We start from the raw sequence: 17,087 nt of genomic DNA on the forward strand, positions 1-17,087 counted from the left end.
TACTTGCTGGCAGTCCCACTACAGGGAATGTTTTTATTCAATCAGTGTCCTTCAAACCCTTTGTTAGTTTTTTTGTGAGTTCCAACGCTATATAATAATAATAATAATAACAATAATAATAATAATAATAATAATAATAACAATAATAATAATAATAATAATAAATATAGCTCTCTGGATTCTTGGCAATGAACAACAGTTTTTAAATTAAATAAAAATATCTAATAAGGTTACCATTAGATACGAAAACACCGTAGTGCGATTATTGAATTGCATCATCATTATCGTTTGTCAAAACGCTTGGTCCCGGTGCCACGGCGAGAGCGGTTTGGCCTAAAGGACACCCTCTCTTGGAACGAGCCTGCCCTGTAGTGAGGCATTCTGACGGTCCTTTCCCCCCTATCTCCGCGGGGAGACGCATCCTCACCAGGAGCACGTTTCCCGCGGTGAACATTGTGCTCAAATTCAGAACCGCTGCCACTCGCTCAGTATGTTCTCCTCCTTTTTTATTTCCAGTAAAGGTCTCGCTTCTCAATGCCCTCTGCATATAATAACAGCCACGCGGCCCTCGGCCTTGGCTCTATTGTCCCCTTAACCTCAGTGCCTCTTCACCTTCTGTGTATAATGTGCTAAACCTGTATTATGAGATGCTTGGTTTGTGTGTATTGAAAAGCATTTTACTTTTCCTTTCCCTGTGCATACCCAGGTTTGACCCAAACTGTCTTACATCATTATACCCTCGCTAAATATTTAAAAGTACAATAATATATAAAACATTATCTATGTTGCTTCCTTGCTGGGGCAAATTTGTAAATTTATTTGCCCATTTTTGTGACGAAACACTTTAAAATTCTGTAAAACAAACTCTGAAAAAGACAATAGGTGATTAAATGAAAACAAGCTTTGGAAAAATATGCGGCGAAACGGTCACAGTGTCCATCGGGCGGGAGAGGAACCAGGGGAAATCCAAGCAAAACAAGCTGAGCCAGTGCCAGGCCCAGGGGCCCAGGGCAGGGCCCGGCCGACACTCACTGTGCTCCAACAGATGAGGTGATTGGTGTCGGGGTCCTCCACCAGCGTCCAGAGTTTGGTGAGGAAGGCCGGGACGTTGCTGGCGTAGCCTCCGTCCATGCCGAGCGATCCGGGGGACTCCTGCATGGCGGCGGCGGCGGGGGCGTTCTGGGGTGCGAGCGGCGGCGGGGAGCGTGTGTGTTGCGTGCGGCGGCGGGCGGGCGGGCGGTCCTATTCCATGGCGCGCTGTCGCGCGGCCGTTCCTCTGCTGACTGACTGGCGCTCTGGCCCGGTCCTCCGGCCATATCAGTCCCCCTCCGTTTCCCCCCGCGGCCCAGCGTCAGCACAAAGAGGCCCGCTGCCTCCCCGCCACACGCCCGCCCCCAACAAACGCCCCCCCCCCCCCCCCGCCCGATAATGGAGGGGGCACAATGCAGGGGCGGCACAAAGACACCCCCGTGCTACAAAAACAAAGAGCTGAATGACGGTGCGCAGCCACAGCACAATGAGACCCCGCTGCAGGCCCGGCCCCGCTCACCACGGCTGAAAAGAGAGAAGGTGTGTGTACTGTACTCTGTGTGTGTGTGTGTGCCTGTCCATTAGCTGCCAGCGCAGCCCGTGATAAAGCATTGTTTTCAATGAACCAAGCTCTTCAAGCTATCCCCCCAACACACACACACACACACACACACAGCTATACCCTGCCTTAAGTGTGCTCATCACAGGGCTGGCCAGTGTGGGGTGGGGTGGGGTGAGAGGGGGGGGGGGACAAAGGGAAATAATGGGTGAAAGGTCATACACCTTCCTGGACACATTTGCACTGTCACTATCACCATGGCAACTGCCAGCATGACACAGGACTGCCCCCATTTTACCCCCTTTTTTTACTACTTTAATGGGTTTATTTCTGTGATGATTACTGGCTAATGAATTACTTTTCTAAGGAAAGCAGGTCAGTTCACCCTCCATTCATATTTCTCAGAGTGGCAGGAAGCTGAGAAGTTAATGGACCATGGCTGTGTGTGTGTGTGTGCGTGTGTGTGTGTGTGCTTGTGTGTGTATGTGTGTGCTTGTGTATGTATGTGTGTGCTTGTGTGTGTGTATGTGTGCTTGTGTGTGTATGTGTGTGTATGTGTGTGCTTGTGTGTGTGTGTGTGTGTGTGTGTGCTTGTGTGTGTATGTGTGTGCCTGTGTATGTATGTGTGTGCTTGTGTGTGTGTGTGTGTGTGTGTGTGTGTGTGTGTGTGTGTGTGTGTGTGTGTGCTTGTGTGTGTGTGTGTGCTTGTGTGTGTGTGCGTGCTTGTGTGTGTGTGTGTATGTGTGTGCTTGTGTGTGTATATGTTTGATCGTGGGATCTAACTATGCTTAATGTGCCATACCTGTGGCAGCATCTCCTCATACATACTGTACTTGCTGCACTCTCATTTACTCCAGTTTTTCTGCGCACTACCTCTACCAAAAATTCTGTAAACTTTTGATACTTTTCAAAAAATATAGCTAATATATGTACACTGAGCAACCAGCAACTAGAAATGTTGTTATATGTATTAATTTAAAAAACCATCCTAAAAAATAAATAGCTTAAAATGATGTGTCACATTGGAGATTTCTTTCTGAAATGGCCTGAAATTTAAAGGGCACCTGAACAGTTATTTGGGATTTGCCTTTGGCTAATTCTCCTCAGCTGTACGGCACATAGGATGCACTTCAAATTCAATGACATGTTGCTTTTCCCTGATCATTTCCTAAATATTTCAGACACTGCATTTTAGACATTTTGCCAATCACGGCAGCAGAATCAAATTGTCCTTGAATTATTAGTCATGCAGAAAAAGCAGCGAGTTATCATTTGGCTCAGTACCTATTTCCATGCTCATCGCTCATTGTATTTTCACATTGCTGCTTATAAAAAATTAGACGGCTGACTTCGACGTCATTATGGAATCAAAATCCTCATCCAGTTTATCTTTCTTATCAGCGCATCTCATTGGTTAGACTGATGGTCTGCCTCAGGACTCTCCGAGCCCCTACCCAGATACCAGTCAGTTGTGAGTTCAAACACAAACACATATACCATTTCAGCCATTTGCATCAACCCATTTTATTGAATAATTTAATGTGCAATTATAAATGAAGAAATTTATTGCGGACAAATTTTAAAGAAGAAAAAAAACACCAAAAAAAACCGGGTGAAGGGAAGAGACCCATCTCCACATCTCTCTCTCTCACCTCATCACCAATCTAAAGCGCTCCACATCTCTCTCTCTCACCTCATCACCAATCTAAAGCGCTCCACATCTCTCTCTCACCTCATCACCAATCTAAAGCGCTCCACATCTCTCTCTCTCACCTCATCACCAATCTAAAGCGCTCCACATCTCTCTCTCTCACCTCATCACCAATCTAAAGCGCTCCACATCTCTCTCTCTCACCTCATCACCAATCTAAAGCGCTCCACATCTCTCTCTCTCACCTCATCACCAATCTAAAGCGCTCCACATCTCTCTCTCTCACCTCATCACCAATCTAAAGCGCTGGTGAAACTCGACCTTTGCTTATCCCTTTGACGAGTAGTTTTTTGGAATATTTTTTCAGAAATCTAAGTCAGTGTGTTCTAGAACTAGCCTACATTGCTTTCAATTATCAGTAGTAATTGTTGCATCAGCATTAGAATATTCAGTTAAGAACGTTCGAATCATGTATTTGTAAATTTACACCTTAAAGGGTTAAGCTTCTCATAAACAAATATATAAAACCAAGACATAGGTATGCACCATAAATAACTGGCACTAGACTTTGTTCTCACTTGTATTCAGAAGGTAACAAGGGACACCGCCTCAGTTCAAAGGCAAATTAACATGTTTAAGTTTGTAACCTAAAGAGGTGGTGTTACATATGCAATTTGGCCATGGGTATACACATACACCACTGCATACGTGTATTTTAATGTTTGTAATTCAGAGCTAAACTGAATTAAATCACATCTTTCTCACAAAAAATGACTGACACTTTCATTGTTAAATGCAATCTAGCAGAAGTGAATGGCGACCATTAACCATATACATTGTTTATAATGTTTGGAATTGAGATGAAGATAATTATATACTGAGTATTTCGCATAAATTTTATTCCTGTATTGCTTTAAAATCGCAATAATGTCCCGGGTATACTTGACCCAGGCTAACAGTTTCACAGGTGCTAAAAAGTAAACGGGACACAAGGGGTTAAACAAAGTTATCAGCGATTATCATGTGGGTCAAAGTCCATTTGCTAAGAAAAGGTTTCCATTGGCACTGATTGATGATGCAATGCAATAGAGGAAACTGATTAAATGAACTGCATCACCTTTGGTGAGACTGAGAACCATGGCATATATCAGCTGAATGAATTACCTGCTACAAAGGACAAAATAAAAGTGATCACTGGATATGTGTGTGTGGGTTTACATTTATATTTATATAGACTAATAAATATTTGTTTGCAGAACTGATAAATATATGAATATATTAAATGCAGAAATTGGGGTTCTTATTCTTTCATAAACTAATAACAACAGTGTCATCTTGCACTCCCCCTCTACCCATCCCCCATCCCTTGCACGCGCTCCACCGCATCTCCCTCTTTCCCTCTTCCTCCATCCCTCTCCCCTCCGCTCTCCTATTTGAGCACAGTGCAGGTCCAGGGGTGACGCTCCTTGGTGGTTTTGAGTGTGTACCTCCAGAGGTGGGGGCAGCGCTCCAGGAAGGCGGCGATCACCCGCGGCGACACCACGCAGTAGCAGTGCACCTCCCTCAGCCGGGCGCAGCGCTCGGCCACGCCCACCAGCGCCGAGTCCAGCCCGCCGCCGGGGGCCGACGTCTGCAGCACCAGCCTCTCCAGCGTGTCGCCGTAGTTCCCCGCCGCGAAGGCCAGCTCGTTCGCCAGGTCGGTGAAGGTCACCAGGTCCAGGTCCCTCACGGGCAGGCTGGGCTGCAGGATCTTCAGGAACATCCTGGCGGGGAGGGTGTGGTTCAGGACCACGTTGACCGCCAGCGCCGGGTGGCGCCTCCGCAGGGCCTCCCAGAACCGGTCCGAGATCACGTGCGCGTACTTGTCCGACCTCTCGCAGTACAGCTCCAGCAGGGAGAACGGCGCCCTCCCCGGGCGGAGGAGTTCGCCCAGCACCTCCTCCGACAGGCTGGCGTAGAAGGCCCCCAGGGCGCACAGCTGCGGGCACAGCCCCAGCACCTCGCGCAGCGTCTCCGTGGTGACGTTGCACACCAGGGTCTTGTTGTTGATGAAGAGCCGGCGCAGGCCGGGGCTCCTGCGGGCCACGTCGAGCACCAGCGAGTCGTTGAGGGTGAAGGGCATCTCCCGGAGGTCCACCTCGCGGAGCGACAGCCCGCCGGCCTCGCTCAGGAACGCCGCCCTGATGCCCTGCAGGACGTCCTCGCCGGAGTAGAAGAGCGGGAACTCGCCCGTGCAGGAGATGCGGAGGGCGCTCAGGCGGCTCCCCGCGCCCGCCGCGTGACCCAGCGCCCGGACCGCCATGCCGCGCCCGGACTCCTCCTTCGGGTGCCGGATGGAGATCTTCAGGTGCCGGGCCAGCCTCAGGAACTGGCAGAACTGAGGCAGGCCGTGGGCCTCTGCCCCAGACTCACACCTGCAGAGCAAGTGAACTGTACAGCTAGCCTGTACACTTTTACCTGAAGCATTTCAGGTCAAATTGATGGTTGATTTCATAATAAACCATCAATAATGACATAAAAACATGAACCAAAAAGGAAAAATTAACAAGATATAGAGAACATTGGCAATATGGGCATTATGGTAATTCTTGCAAAGCGTTTCATTATTATTTTTACTGGGTCATATTTATCACTTTATTTATTGATTACCCCATCCCAAATTTCCATGACCCATTTATTACACCATAATATGGTACATTACTTACATACTGTTTTTAACCCCATCCTTTAATGTAACCATTTATAAATCCTTTTTACAATGAATTACAATTATGTTCATATATCCAATGCTCCCTATATCATATCATTTTTCCCCCTTTTTGATCTATGTTTTTATGTCATTATTGGTTGATTATTGATTGTTTTGTGTTTGTGATGTTTTAACTTGGCTGCACAATGAATTGTCCATCAAAGACAATAAGGATTGACTGAATGATTGATTAAGAGCAGGAAAGAAAAGCATTTCACGAATGCTTTTGAAAAATGTACATGCATTTCACATGTAAAATAGGTTGCTCCACTCATTCTGGTACGATTCATACCTCTTTATTTGTTGCTAAGCAGCCTAGTACTCCTTCTGCATAAGGAGGGGTGGACCAAATGTAACTCCAAATCTATTTTCTTATCCACAACCTGTACACTCAAAACAGTTATTTCTGTCTGATAATATGCGAGCATATCTTTTAGCTAGATGTTTGATTATTGATGAACTAATTGCTATTCAGAATACCAGCCCTTGTTCCTAATGGTCTGTTGATGTGCACAGCCCACTTTCTTGTAAATTGCAACAATAGCCTGGAGATGAAAGAATGCAAAGTGGTTTATGCAGCCAAATTTCTAATTTCAAAGTCAGGACTCTTTAGTGCTTAAGGACGTTTCTTAAAGTTATTACATGATATACCACCAGCAAGTAGTGTAGTATAAATAGGTAGGGATCTGGGCGTGTAGGTTTTATTCTGCAGTAGCAGTGCTGTTGTATCCTCGAACAAAATACTTAACCCACATTTCTTCCGCATCTAAGTGAATGCATGTAAATTTTATTAAATGTTGTCTGTGTAAGTTCTAGGTCTTTGGATAAGATCTGGAAATATTTTTTTTTTAATTGAAATTAACCTGGTCAGAAACAAGATGGCAATTGCATTACCATTCTAGGTTCTCATCTACTGGTAGTAGAAAAACATGTCTAGTTAATCAAATATGCTAAGACTGGTGTATTAGTTGGTGGAGATGCGTTTCATTGGTGTCTGAAAGCCTATACTGTATATACACCGAGTAAAAAAATTAATCGTTTACTTTAAATAAATCACATACACCTACCTGACTTCGGTGTAGTACCAAACAAAGGGGTGTGTCATAGTTTGGGACCACGCCTTGCACACCAAGGAGGCGCTGTACCTGTCCCATAGCGGTAGGTACGAGAAGATATGCGCGAGAACCTCCTCTGGAAACTCCATTTGTTACAGGCCTGACAGTAAAACAGTCGTAATAACACATTTTGTTTTAGCTAGCGTGCTAATACATAGCTATCGCTAATTGCCAAGTACTCCACGGCCCGGAGACAGTTCTTATTAAAATGTTCGGTTCAGCAGTGTTTCAATAAACATATGCACATTTCTAAACTTAAAGCTAAACAATAATTACTTTTGACGACTGCATAATACTCACCGGATGACTAGGAACGTCAAAACATTTTCCATGCATCCAAGCAAGGACAGTGAACAAGTTGCTACGTAAGTTTTTCCTTATACGTCAGAGAAGACCACATACTTAGCACCTAAAACCAATCGAAAACGAGCAATGGGATCAATACACCAATCACACTACGTCTCCTGGCTCTCCGCATCCAATAAGATTGCTTAGAATTATTACTGTAGTGTGTGCCTATGTGTATGTATGTGTCATTAATAATAAATTCGGTGACTCAAACAGATTCGTTTGCATGGTAAGTTAACTATATAACATTAACCCTTGATTTGATTTTGAATAATACGGAGGTAAAACTTCATCAGGCAGCTACGGCGAACTGGCTAGCTAGCTATCCAAGTTTGTCTTCAGACATTCATTGTTAGCTGCTAACTAATATAATCTAATAGCTAACAAGTAGCTAGGTAGACATGCGTCCCGGCTAGGTAGTCTGTTGCTAGCTAGCTAAGCTAATATAAGAAGATGATTTATAGTAAAACAGCTTTGTCTCAGCTTGAGAAAAATTTTTATTTGAAACTTTCACTCATATGATTGGTTCCCTCTTGTTCTGTCTCCACAATTTGGGTGTGAAATGACGAGTGGTCGGATCGAATTACTTATCTTTAGCTAGCTAGCTAACATGAGCTATTTGTGCTCAGCTTTCCTGATTGAAAACTTGGGAGTTGTTGAACCCAATAAAGTTTTTTTTCACATGTAATATGATGCAAGACATACACTAATGTGGGGGAATGCGAAGGCAAAGTGTTGGCATCCACTCGCTTGCGAGTCGCACAATGCCTGACAATGTCAGCACTGTACTGTTCCTAGCTAACTTGTGAGTTTTCTGGGTTCATTCGCGAAAACCTGTTAACGTAAACGTTGAACAAATCACAGTTTTCTTTTACTTGTCCCCGATTTCCTCTTTGCAAACAATAATAGTTTACGGTGTGATCTGTGTACCTTAAAGATCTGTCGCGGTTTAACTAGGAAGTCCGTGAATTTATGCTGTCCGCGATGGTAAAGATTAGGTTTAGTCAATGTTTCACTGAGAAAACGGGGATTTTAGGGCGGTGAGTTGACAATTCCCCGACATATTGCAGCTAGCACTAATGGCTACAGTTAGCTCTTACAATATAGCTAGTGTAGAAAATCTGAGCCAGTTAAATGCGCATACTGTCACATAAACTAGCTATATAATTATTTATTATTTACAGTGAAAAGTTGAAATCTAGCCTGCTCCTTGCTGATTTTATTTCCGTAATCTGATATTATTTTCACAGATGACAAAAATGTTGACAACTTCTGATTTAGACTGTCAGGTCGCCGCACCTGGATGTGAAAGCGATAGTTGCAAAACAGAACCGAATCTTTCTTCATTTATGTGAAGGAAATTGCAGTGTTCGGGGTGTATTAACTAATTGTAACAATACCCGTGCATACGGCACTGTACAAACTAGAATACTTGCGGTTTGTAAAATATTTTAAACGGAACACTCATTTCATTTTGACCTGGTGCCTGCATGCTCAGAATACGCAGAAAGGATGTGGTTTGAGTTTGACTATTGGTTTTTTGTATGTGTGCGTCACGTGAATTTCCACCAGGAATTCCCTTTCTCAAAATCACACCTTGTCCCACAACAGCGTCATTAGTAGCTTTAACCTTTTGAAGAGTAGTTTTTTTTTAATTTTTGAGAATTCAAAGTCAGTGTTGTACAACTGCATTGCTTTAAATCAGGAGTGATTGTTAAACCATCAGCATTAGAATGTTCAATCGCGATAATTTTAATCACATATTTGAGATCTTACACCTTCAAGGGTTTATTGCAATTAGAATAGTTTTCCTCCTGGGAAGTAGGGTATAAAACCTACTGTTTTTAACATGTTTGGAATCTGTGTACATTTTGGAACAACTATCAGCAAAAGGTATGTTCATATATGGTTGTACGCAATTTACTGCACATAATTACATATTACCAGGAGACATTGTACTTTTGTTTAGTTCTGTTAATGGAAACTTGATGCTTCACATTGGGCTGTCTATGTGGTCGACGTGGGGATTGTTCCATGCATTTTCATTCCAAGGAATCTTGTGAATTGAATTATCTTGTTTTTCCATGTTTAGTGAAATTTCTCCAGTGGACCATGCAGTGGTAAGGTGCTAGTCTGTGCGGAGGGAAATCACCTGACAGTGATGCTGAAATCATGGACGAGGCTGATGCGAAGGTAAGGCTACGAAATGGGGGCGGGTCTCACCTACCCCCACTGTAAGTCGGGTTCATTTTTTGTACATTCAGGGCTGGCAGAAGCTCTGGGCAAACTGGCCAATTGCCCCGGGCACCAGACGACTAGCCCTCACTGTGCCTTGAGCTTTGAAAAGATTATGAGCACTATCCGAACAACAGAACTGTTTCTGAACAAGACCTCTATAAACAAGATGCCACAATCACACAAAGACAAAGCCCAGTGGCACTGAATATAGAAGGTGTGCGCAATCAACAGAAAAAACAACGAAAAGCTGTCCAAAATTAGCCAGCTTTTTTCACAGAAAGTTAAGATACTGCTCAAGAGGCTAATTTCAATCTATCTTGTTCAAATGCAGCACAGACTAGCCTAGAGTTGGAACATAAAGAGGAATACATCTATTGGAAAAAACGTTTCGGATTTGTACCAAAATGTCAGCATTGCCTTTTGGTTATTAACTGTACCGGTAACTGTATCCAGCCCTGTTTACATTATTGTGATTCATGGATTTCTGCTAATCATCGTTTTTCACACTGGAGATCATTATCTTTATTTGTTGGAAGTTCTCAGTGAGCGGCAGTGCAGGGAAGTTCCAACGACAATCCAGTGTGTGAAGTCTTAGTCAGAATAGACACGATAGCTTAACACTTTGTTCAGAGCTTGGGGTAAATTATTGCATATCCTGTAGTATATTATGTTTTGGTTGAGTCGGTACTATTACTATAGCACAGGATATGGCAATTTGAAAATAAATACTATCATAGTTTTGTTCCCAGAAAAAAGCTGGTACCAAGAAAAATTGATATTTTAACTTAAGTATCTTTCTCTTTAATAATGTTTAGAATAACACTAAAACATACAGTGCCATGAAAAAGTATTTGCGTCCTTCCTGATTTCCTCTATTATTGCATATTTGTCACACTGATTGGTTTCAAACACCCATGTCACCCATGTGATAAAGTAATTGCCCTCTTAGTTCCTCAATCAACTAATTAGCCTAATTTAATTGATAATTAGATTCAGCTGATTGAACACAACCAGGCTTGATTGTAGCCAGCCCTGTTGAATCTCAATCTCACTCATATTGAGCCTTACCATCAGAGGGAAGTAATGACCACAAAGTTTATACAAACGCACTATGCCACGATCAAAGGACATTCCAGAAGAGATAATAAAAATGTTCTTGAAGTATATCATCCTGGAAAGGGCCAAAAAGCCATTTTTAAGGATTTGGGACTCCACCAAACCACAGTGAGAGCCATTGTCTACAAATGTCCACTTATATTCAGTCAGTGAAATTGACATACATTAACTGCAAGTGCTTACATTCCATTTATTCTAAAAAAAAAAAAGTCACTCTTTAGCTTCAAAATGTTTTAAAATGGCTGGTTTGGTGTATTAATGAAGTTAGTCAGTTATTAAATAAACCAGGAATGTTGTCATATTATGTTTTAAAAGATTCTGAACATATTATAATGCATAATTATCCTTATAATGGATTGGCTCCAGTGTAGCATCCAAAAGCATTGGCCAGCCCCACTCCCAACATTTCCAATATTAGAATTCATGCTATTCCAGGCAAAGCAGTACCATTGCCAAAAGCATGCAACTTCCACTGTTGTGAAAGCAGACGGCTGCGATGGAGGTGTTGTTTCAGTAGCAAGGAAGTGCACCTTGGCTAAAGTCGCTTAACAAAGCTTCTTAACTTTAAAATGTTCGCTTGTTTTCTGTGTTCTCTTCTGTACTGCTGAGTTATGGATACGTATATCCTTCTTTGAAGGCAATAAACTTGAATCAGGATCTTGCAAGTTTGAAAGCTGTAAATTCAGCCTTTTTTGGTTTAACCTGAATCCCAGAAGCCCTATAAACAATATGATTCATGCAAAGTTTTGATGTTTATTCATATATTAAGAGTTGTGGAGAAAAATGATTAAAATAGTTTTTCGCACTTTGTCATTCTGTATTTCAAGTTGAAGTTTCTGTAGCATATTAATGATTTCTGGTGGTTTTCCAGATGAAATTTCCAGACATATTATTTCATAGTTTATTACGTAGAAACATACATGGACTAGGGCGGTATTCATTTGTGTACGCAACAGAACATTTGCCCAAATGCCAAAAATGTGCCTTTGACTGTTTCAGAAAGTGACTGGGAACTGCGTGGACGACCTGGGGACAGGTTGTGTGTTCCTCTTCTTGCAGTCGGACTATCCTGAGCTGCTCTCTGTCTATAAGGACCCGGACAGGAAGTTCAGCCTTTTCAAGGTCATCAGGCTAACACTGTCAGGTGGGTGGAGGGAAGGCCGGGACGAGTCCCGTTTTGACTCAGCTCTCACGGTGGTGCTGATTTTGCGAGGGCAAGGTCACCCTTTTAATTTATTCATTATTTATGTATTTATTTATTTCCCCCTTGGTTCCCCTCTCCGTACTTATTTCCTGTCACTGTCTCCTTCCCTCCTCTCCACCCCTCTCTCTTAAATCTCTCTGCCCTTCACCCTCAATCTTTCCCCCTCCCTTTATTTGCTGCTGTCTGTCTTCTCCCCTCGCACCCCCCCCCCCACTTTTACCTCTCCACCTCTTCCCTCTTCCTCCTCGCCTAACATCCCCCCCCCCCAACTTTTACCTCTCCACCTCTTCCCTCTTCCTCCTCGCCTAACATCCCCCCACCCCCCCCCCCCCCCACCCCAACTTTTACCTCTCCACCTCTTCCCTCTTCCTCCTCGCCTAACCCCACCCCCCCTCGGACGCAGATGCCACCGGCGGCCTGGACGGGTACGAGATCCTGAAGCTGCACGACGCCGACCCCCGGCTGGGGGTGGAGATCAAGTTTGTGGAGCCGGGGGCGTGCCGGAGGTTCCTGGAGAGCTACGCAAGCGGCGCCCTCCTGCAGCTGTTCACCCAGCACGCCAGCCGCGTGCTGCCCGGGGCGGGCGAGCTGGTCACGCACACCCGGCTCCAGGCCGGCGACAGCCTCCTGGACGACTTCCTGGACGACCAGGACCGCTGCCTGCGCCACATCAGCCTGATAAAGGTGAGGGGGCGGGGCCGGGGGGCCGACCTCCGCCATTCTGGCTCCTCAGAGCCGCAGCATCGCCCGGGGATCCTCTGGAAACGGAATCTACCGGAAACATATTGAAATAAAATACATTATCTGCACTTCACACACATATATATATATATATATGGGCATATATACAAAGAATCACTTTTAGATATAACAGATTTGTTTTAAAATACACTGCTGTGAACTTTTCATTACTGACTCAGTAATTCTAGAATTGCTCTCCCAAATTGACTGACAATATTTTTGTGATGCGCCAAGTCTAAAGCGATGATTTGTAATTATGATCTGTCATTCCTGATTGTGAGGGAATATTTGCATAAGGCTTTAGGGGGTGCAAGTCTGGCCAGGGCTAACACTCTGACCATTGGCATTCTGGCTAACAAAATAGCGCAAGTATAAAGCTAGAAGCGTTCTTGCTAGAGCGGCGAGAATCTTTTCTTCGCCTTCAGCGCAACTGACAAGGCCACTCTTTTACGGCAGGGTTCGCTCGCGCTGTCTCGCGTGACATTTCCCCGAACTTTCACTTTCAAAGAGGTCTGCCTAATTGTCAGATATAAACGTAGAACGTCTGATGAGATAACGGCTTTTTGCAAAAACAGGATATGTCAGGACGAAGCGTTATGCATGCATGGGGACAAAGTGAGGTTTAGTAATCAGAGACACGGTGATATTCATTTGACTGATATTCATATGAGGCCAGAAAACAGTTTTCCCCCTCTTTCGTTCTCTTGTCTCAGTTTAGTTTTTTTTGCACTTCTCCTCCCTCGCCCTCTACTTTCCATCGTCTCGTTCGCAAGTAATGACCATGCCCACTTTATTTATTGGTGTTGCTAAGAGCTGGTTGCTAGGCAGCAGACAAGAGAGCAAAGAGACAGAGCAAGGTCCAGTAATGGCCCAGCCATTAGGGCGGGGGCAGGAGGAGGGGTGACTCCTACAACAGGTGTGTTTTGTTTTTTGTGGCACAGTTCAATGCTGCCGCAATACCATGCTTCATATTGGCTACAAACAGGCACAAAGGCTCGCTAACCCATGGTAATACTTATACCCTCTGCATAGCAGTGAGCTGGTACAGGTCCCATTGGAGCAGGTTAGTATATTCACCTTTTGGTGGCTTCCATTCTGTACACCAGCTCCTGGTCAGCTCATTCCTGGAACAGCTCAAACTGCTATGCACTGGCCTTCTTTAACCCCTAGAGGGAGAACTTTAGGTTTAGACTTCTAGGAAAGGTCGGCCACAGTAACTGGAGTAGGTGGCTGGCTTTTTTCTCTCGCCCTTGGCACTAAAACACCTGATACAGCAAATTGTGGTCTTGAAAACCACAAGCAGTTGAATAAATTGAGCAGAAACAGACCTCAGAAGACAAGGTTGGGGGCCAGTGAGTTTAGAGTCGAGCACGTGATGAAGCATTGTGCAACAGCGCACGTTGTGAAACCGCGAAATGTTGAAGGTTGTTCTATGGTACGGCCGCGTTGCAGAACTCCCACGATGAGGCCGCTGTGCCGCTGCCTGGTAGGCCTTTATTTGGACAGCGTCCCGCGGTCCTGTGTTTTCTGTGTCGCCGAGCTGTCGTGAGGCGTTCCGCGGTGACGCCTTGCGCGCGCCAGTGGATGTTTGGTCATGCGCGCAGCGCTGGCGTCAGCGTTTTCTCCGGGGTCGGGTGGAAGTCGCCGCGGTTTACGCGGCGCTCGCGTGTCTGGCGCTGACGCCGCGGCTCTTCCTGGGTCCCCAGCCTAACCGCCTGCCCGACGACGAAGTGTGCCTCCTGGAGCAGCGGCTGCAGAGCCTGGTCTTGTCTGACAGGAGCCCCTCCCACGCCACGCAACCCTCGGCCCTCAAACAGGAAGTTCCCTCCGTGCCTAGTAACTGCTTCCTGTTTCAGGAGCAAGTATTTGGTAAGCATACCTTTCCACAGAAAGGGGGTGGGGGGGGGGTGGGGGGGTTGGTGGGGGGGCAGGGTGCAGAACATCTATATAGTTTTGACATTTTTTAAAAAACGAGTACATTTTCAACAACATTTCAAGCAGAAGATACAAGCTGTCAAAACATTACAACATTCAGAATTCTCCAAAAAAAAAAAAAAAAAAAAAAAAAAGGTTTTAGTTTTTTTTTCAAATCAGTAAACTGCACTGTTCTCTCGTGCGTCCGGTTGCTACGCGCACCCACGCAGCGAACGCCACAGCTGAGCGTGCGCACTCCTCCTCCACGCCCACCGGCGAGCCGGTGACTCATTCACGCACCGCAGGGCCGCAGGGCTCTCATTGGAGGAGGAGACGCGAAGCGCACTCAGACTCAGAACGCCCCGTGCACGCCGCCAAGCTAAATTTCATTTACCGAGAACTCGATCTGGGTCCTTTGAAATGCACGATGAGGTGGCGCACGTGCTAAGGAGCTGAATCTGAGCGGAGCGGCCGAATTTGAGAGAGAGCCTGTGCGCTTTAGTACAGGACGATCTGCAATGGGAGGTGCCGCAGTTTAAGCTTGTCTTCAGAATAGCGTGACCCCCTCGCATGAAGAGCCTATTTCAATACGTCCTGTACTATGAGGACCTCTCCTCTCTGTTATTTGGCTTTGGCGTTTGTTCTCGCGTTAACCTCGCCCCGATTTTTTCGGCGTTTTCAGACGACCGGCAGCTGACGGCGGCCGACCACCAGCGCTTCGCCACCAGCGTGGGGCGGGACTGGAAGAAGGTGGGGCGGGCGCTGCAGAAGAGCTGCCGGGCCCTGAAGGGCCCCGCCATAGACAACCTGGCGTACGAGTACGAGCGCGACGGCCTCTACGAGCAGGCCTACCAGCTGCTCAGCCGCTTCATCCAGGCCGAGGGCAAGAGGGCCCGCCTGGGCCGGCTGGTGGGCGCCCTGGAGGAGACCAAGCTCATCGGGGTCGCCGAAATCATGCTGGACCTCCCCCCGAGGGAGTGACCCCCCCCCCCCCGCGCGTCATTCAGCGCCTGCGCGCGTGTGTGTGTGTGTGTGTGTGTGTGTGTGTGTGTGAGTTTGAGAGGGCAAAGTGGGTGTGTGTGTGTGTGAGTTTGAGAGGGCAAAGTGGGTGTGCGTGCATGTGTGAGTGAGTTTGAGGGCTGTGTATGTGTATGTGTATGTGTGTGTGTGTGTATGTGCATATGAGTGAGTTTGAGAGGGCAATGTATGTGTGTGTATGTGTGCGTGTGTGAGTTTGAGAGGGCTGTGTGTGTATGTGTGTGTGTATGTGCATATGTGAGTGAGGTTGAGAGGGCAGTGTATGTGTGTGTGTGTGTGAGTGAGTTCGAGAGAAATGTGTGTGCGTGTGTGTATTTGAGTACAGTATGTGTGCATTTGCACATATTTCCTCATACAGAAAAGCAGAACAATTTTTTTATTCCCCGACAAGACCAATTCTCAAGTTTCCTTTAGAGATTTTTACTCCTCGCTGAGTCATCACGTGATAGCTAAGCTGCCTGATGTCAGGGTACAAATCAAAGGTGCCATGGATACTACAGTTGGATGGATCTTTCTAGGGGGTGCAACTCGTTTTCTTTCTCTCCAGTTTTGTACATTTGTATTTTCCCTTCTTTTTTTATTTTGGTCTTCTTCAAATTTCAGTGCCTTCATAATGATGATGAACTTTGGATTGTAGATTGTGATCGTTTATGATTTTGACCTACCTATCAGTTTCTAAACCTATCCATTTGTAATGATTAAGCATTTTATATTGGGATTTTTACAAAATGACAATAAAGGCTTTAAGTCAAAGGACATTGTAAAATAATGTTGGAGTGGGCAGTCGGTGGTGTTTAACCGTGCAGGCTAATGTGAAGATAAAATTGAAAACCCCCGTGCAGAATTTCAATCTGTGTAGCCCGGCGAGATGAACAAAACAAATTATTTTGCGACTATTATTTGAAATGATTACTTCCCGGGGTCGCTTCCCTGAGAAGTGTTTACAGACGTCATTTAATCTGGATATCGCGAGGACAGAGATAAGATCTGTGATGAGCCTTCTTCAGCTTGTCACATTCACTTTCTCTGGACAGAGATAGGGGAAATATCTTCACTGATTTTAAATCACACTGCCATGCAAATATCTTAAGTGACCGCTTGACTTGTCTCTTAAGATCGATGCTGCATCAAACAGTGTAATAAAACGAGATTCATATTTGGATTTATGCCATTAAACCATCCTGTTTTTTCTGATTATGTATTATTAGATGCAAGAAATGGACCTCACGCATCAAATTTAATGATTAATTGTGTCTACAACAGCAAATATTTTGCCTAGATTTTTGTCACAATTTAGCGAGATGCATATAGAGTAATTACGTTCCCTGTTGTGCATTTGCAACAATCAGGCTTGGATTGAGTGGCTGATCATTACAGACGACTCT

General features: G+C 45.1%; 3 protein-coding genes across 5 annotated transcripts in view; 1 reads left to right on the forward strand and 2 right to left on the reverse strand.

Moving 5' to 3' along the window:
- Window positions 1–1,368, reverse strand: part of hsf4 (heat shock transcription factor 4) — an 18,264-nt gene extending 16,896 nt beyond the window's left edge. Inside the window, exon 1 of the mRNA XM_035418038.1 lies at window positions 1,033–1,368. Coding sequence (XP_035273929.1) covers window positions 1,033–1,158 — 126 coding nt within the window. The 5' untranslated portion in view covers window positions 1,159–1,368. The remainder of the gene's footprint in view (window positions 1–1,032) is intronic.
- A 1,724-nt stretch (window positions 1,369–3,092) lies between these two features.
- Window positions 3,093–7,483, reverse strand: fbxl8 (F-box and leucine-rich repeat protein 8). 2 transcript variants are annotated; one of them, XR_004765292.1, is made up of 4 exons: window positions 7,404–7,480; window positions 7,056–7,203; window positions 3,526–5,653; window positions 3,093–3,240 (listed from the first exon to the last, which is right to left on the reverse strand). XR_004765292.1 is itself a non-coding variant. In XM_035418039.1 (2 exons), exons 1-2 carry the CDS (start codon window positions 7,190–7,192, stop codon window positions 4,669–4,671), a joined length of 1,122 nt encoding a protein of 373 aa, XP_035273930.1. In that variant the 5' UTR covers window positions 7,193–7,483; the 3' UTR covers window positions 3,760–4,668. The 2 variants fall into 2 exon arrangements, 1 of the variants encoding a protein (XP_035273930.1); XM_035418039.1 differs by lacking the exon at window positions 3,093–3,240 and having other exon boundaries at window positions 3,760–5,653; window positions 7,056–7,483.
- Window positions 7,484–7,534: 51 nt separating this feature from the next.
- On the forward strand, window positions 7,535–15,703 carry tradd (tnfrsf1a-associated via death domain). Of its 2 annotated transcripts, none has more exons than XM_035418041.1 (6): window positions 7,535–7,680; window positions 9,544–9,644; window positions 11,805–11,949; window positions 12,413–12,693; window positions 14,457–14,619; window positions 15,347–15,702. In XM_035418041.1, the coding sequence occupies exons 2-6, from the start codon at window positions 9,624–9,626 to the stop codon at window positions 15,643–15,645; spliced, it is 909 nt and encodes a 302-aa protein (XP_035273932.1). In that variant the 5' UTR covers window positions 7,535–7,680; window positions 9,544–9,623; the 3' UTR covers window positions 15,646–15,702. The 2 variants fall into 2 exon arrangements, with proteins under 2 accessions (XP_035273932.1, XP_035273933.1); XM_035418042.1 differs by lacking the exon at window positions 7,535–7,680 and adding an exon at window positions 9,109–9,344 and having other exon boundaries at window positions 15,347–15,703.
- Window positions 15,704–17,087: the final 1,384 nt, after the last annotated feature.

Source organism: Anguilla anguilla, chromosome 5, assembly GCF_013347855.1.
Source record: "Anguilla anguilla isolate fAngAng1 chromosome 5, fAngAng1.pri, whole genome shotgun sequence".
Classification (NCBI taxonomy): Eukaryota; Metazoa; Chordata; class Actinopteri; order Anguilliformes; family Anguillidae; genus Anguilla; species Anguilla anguilla.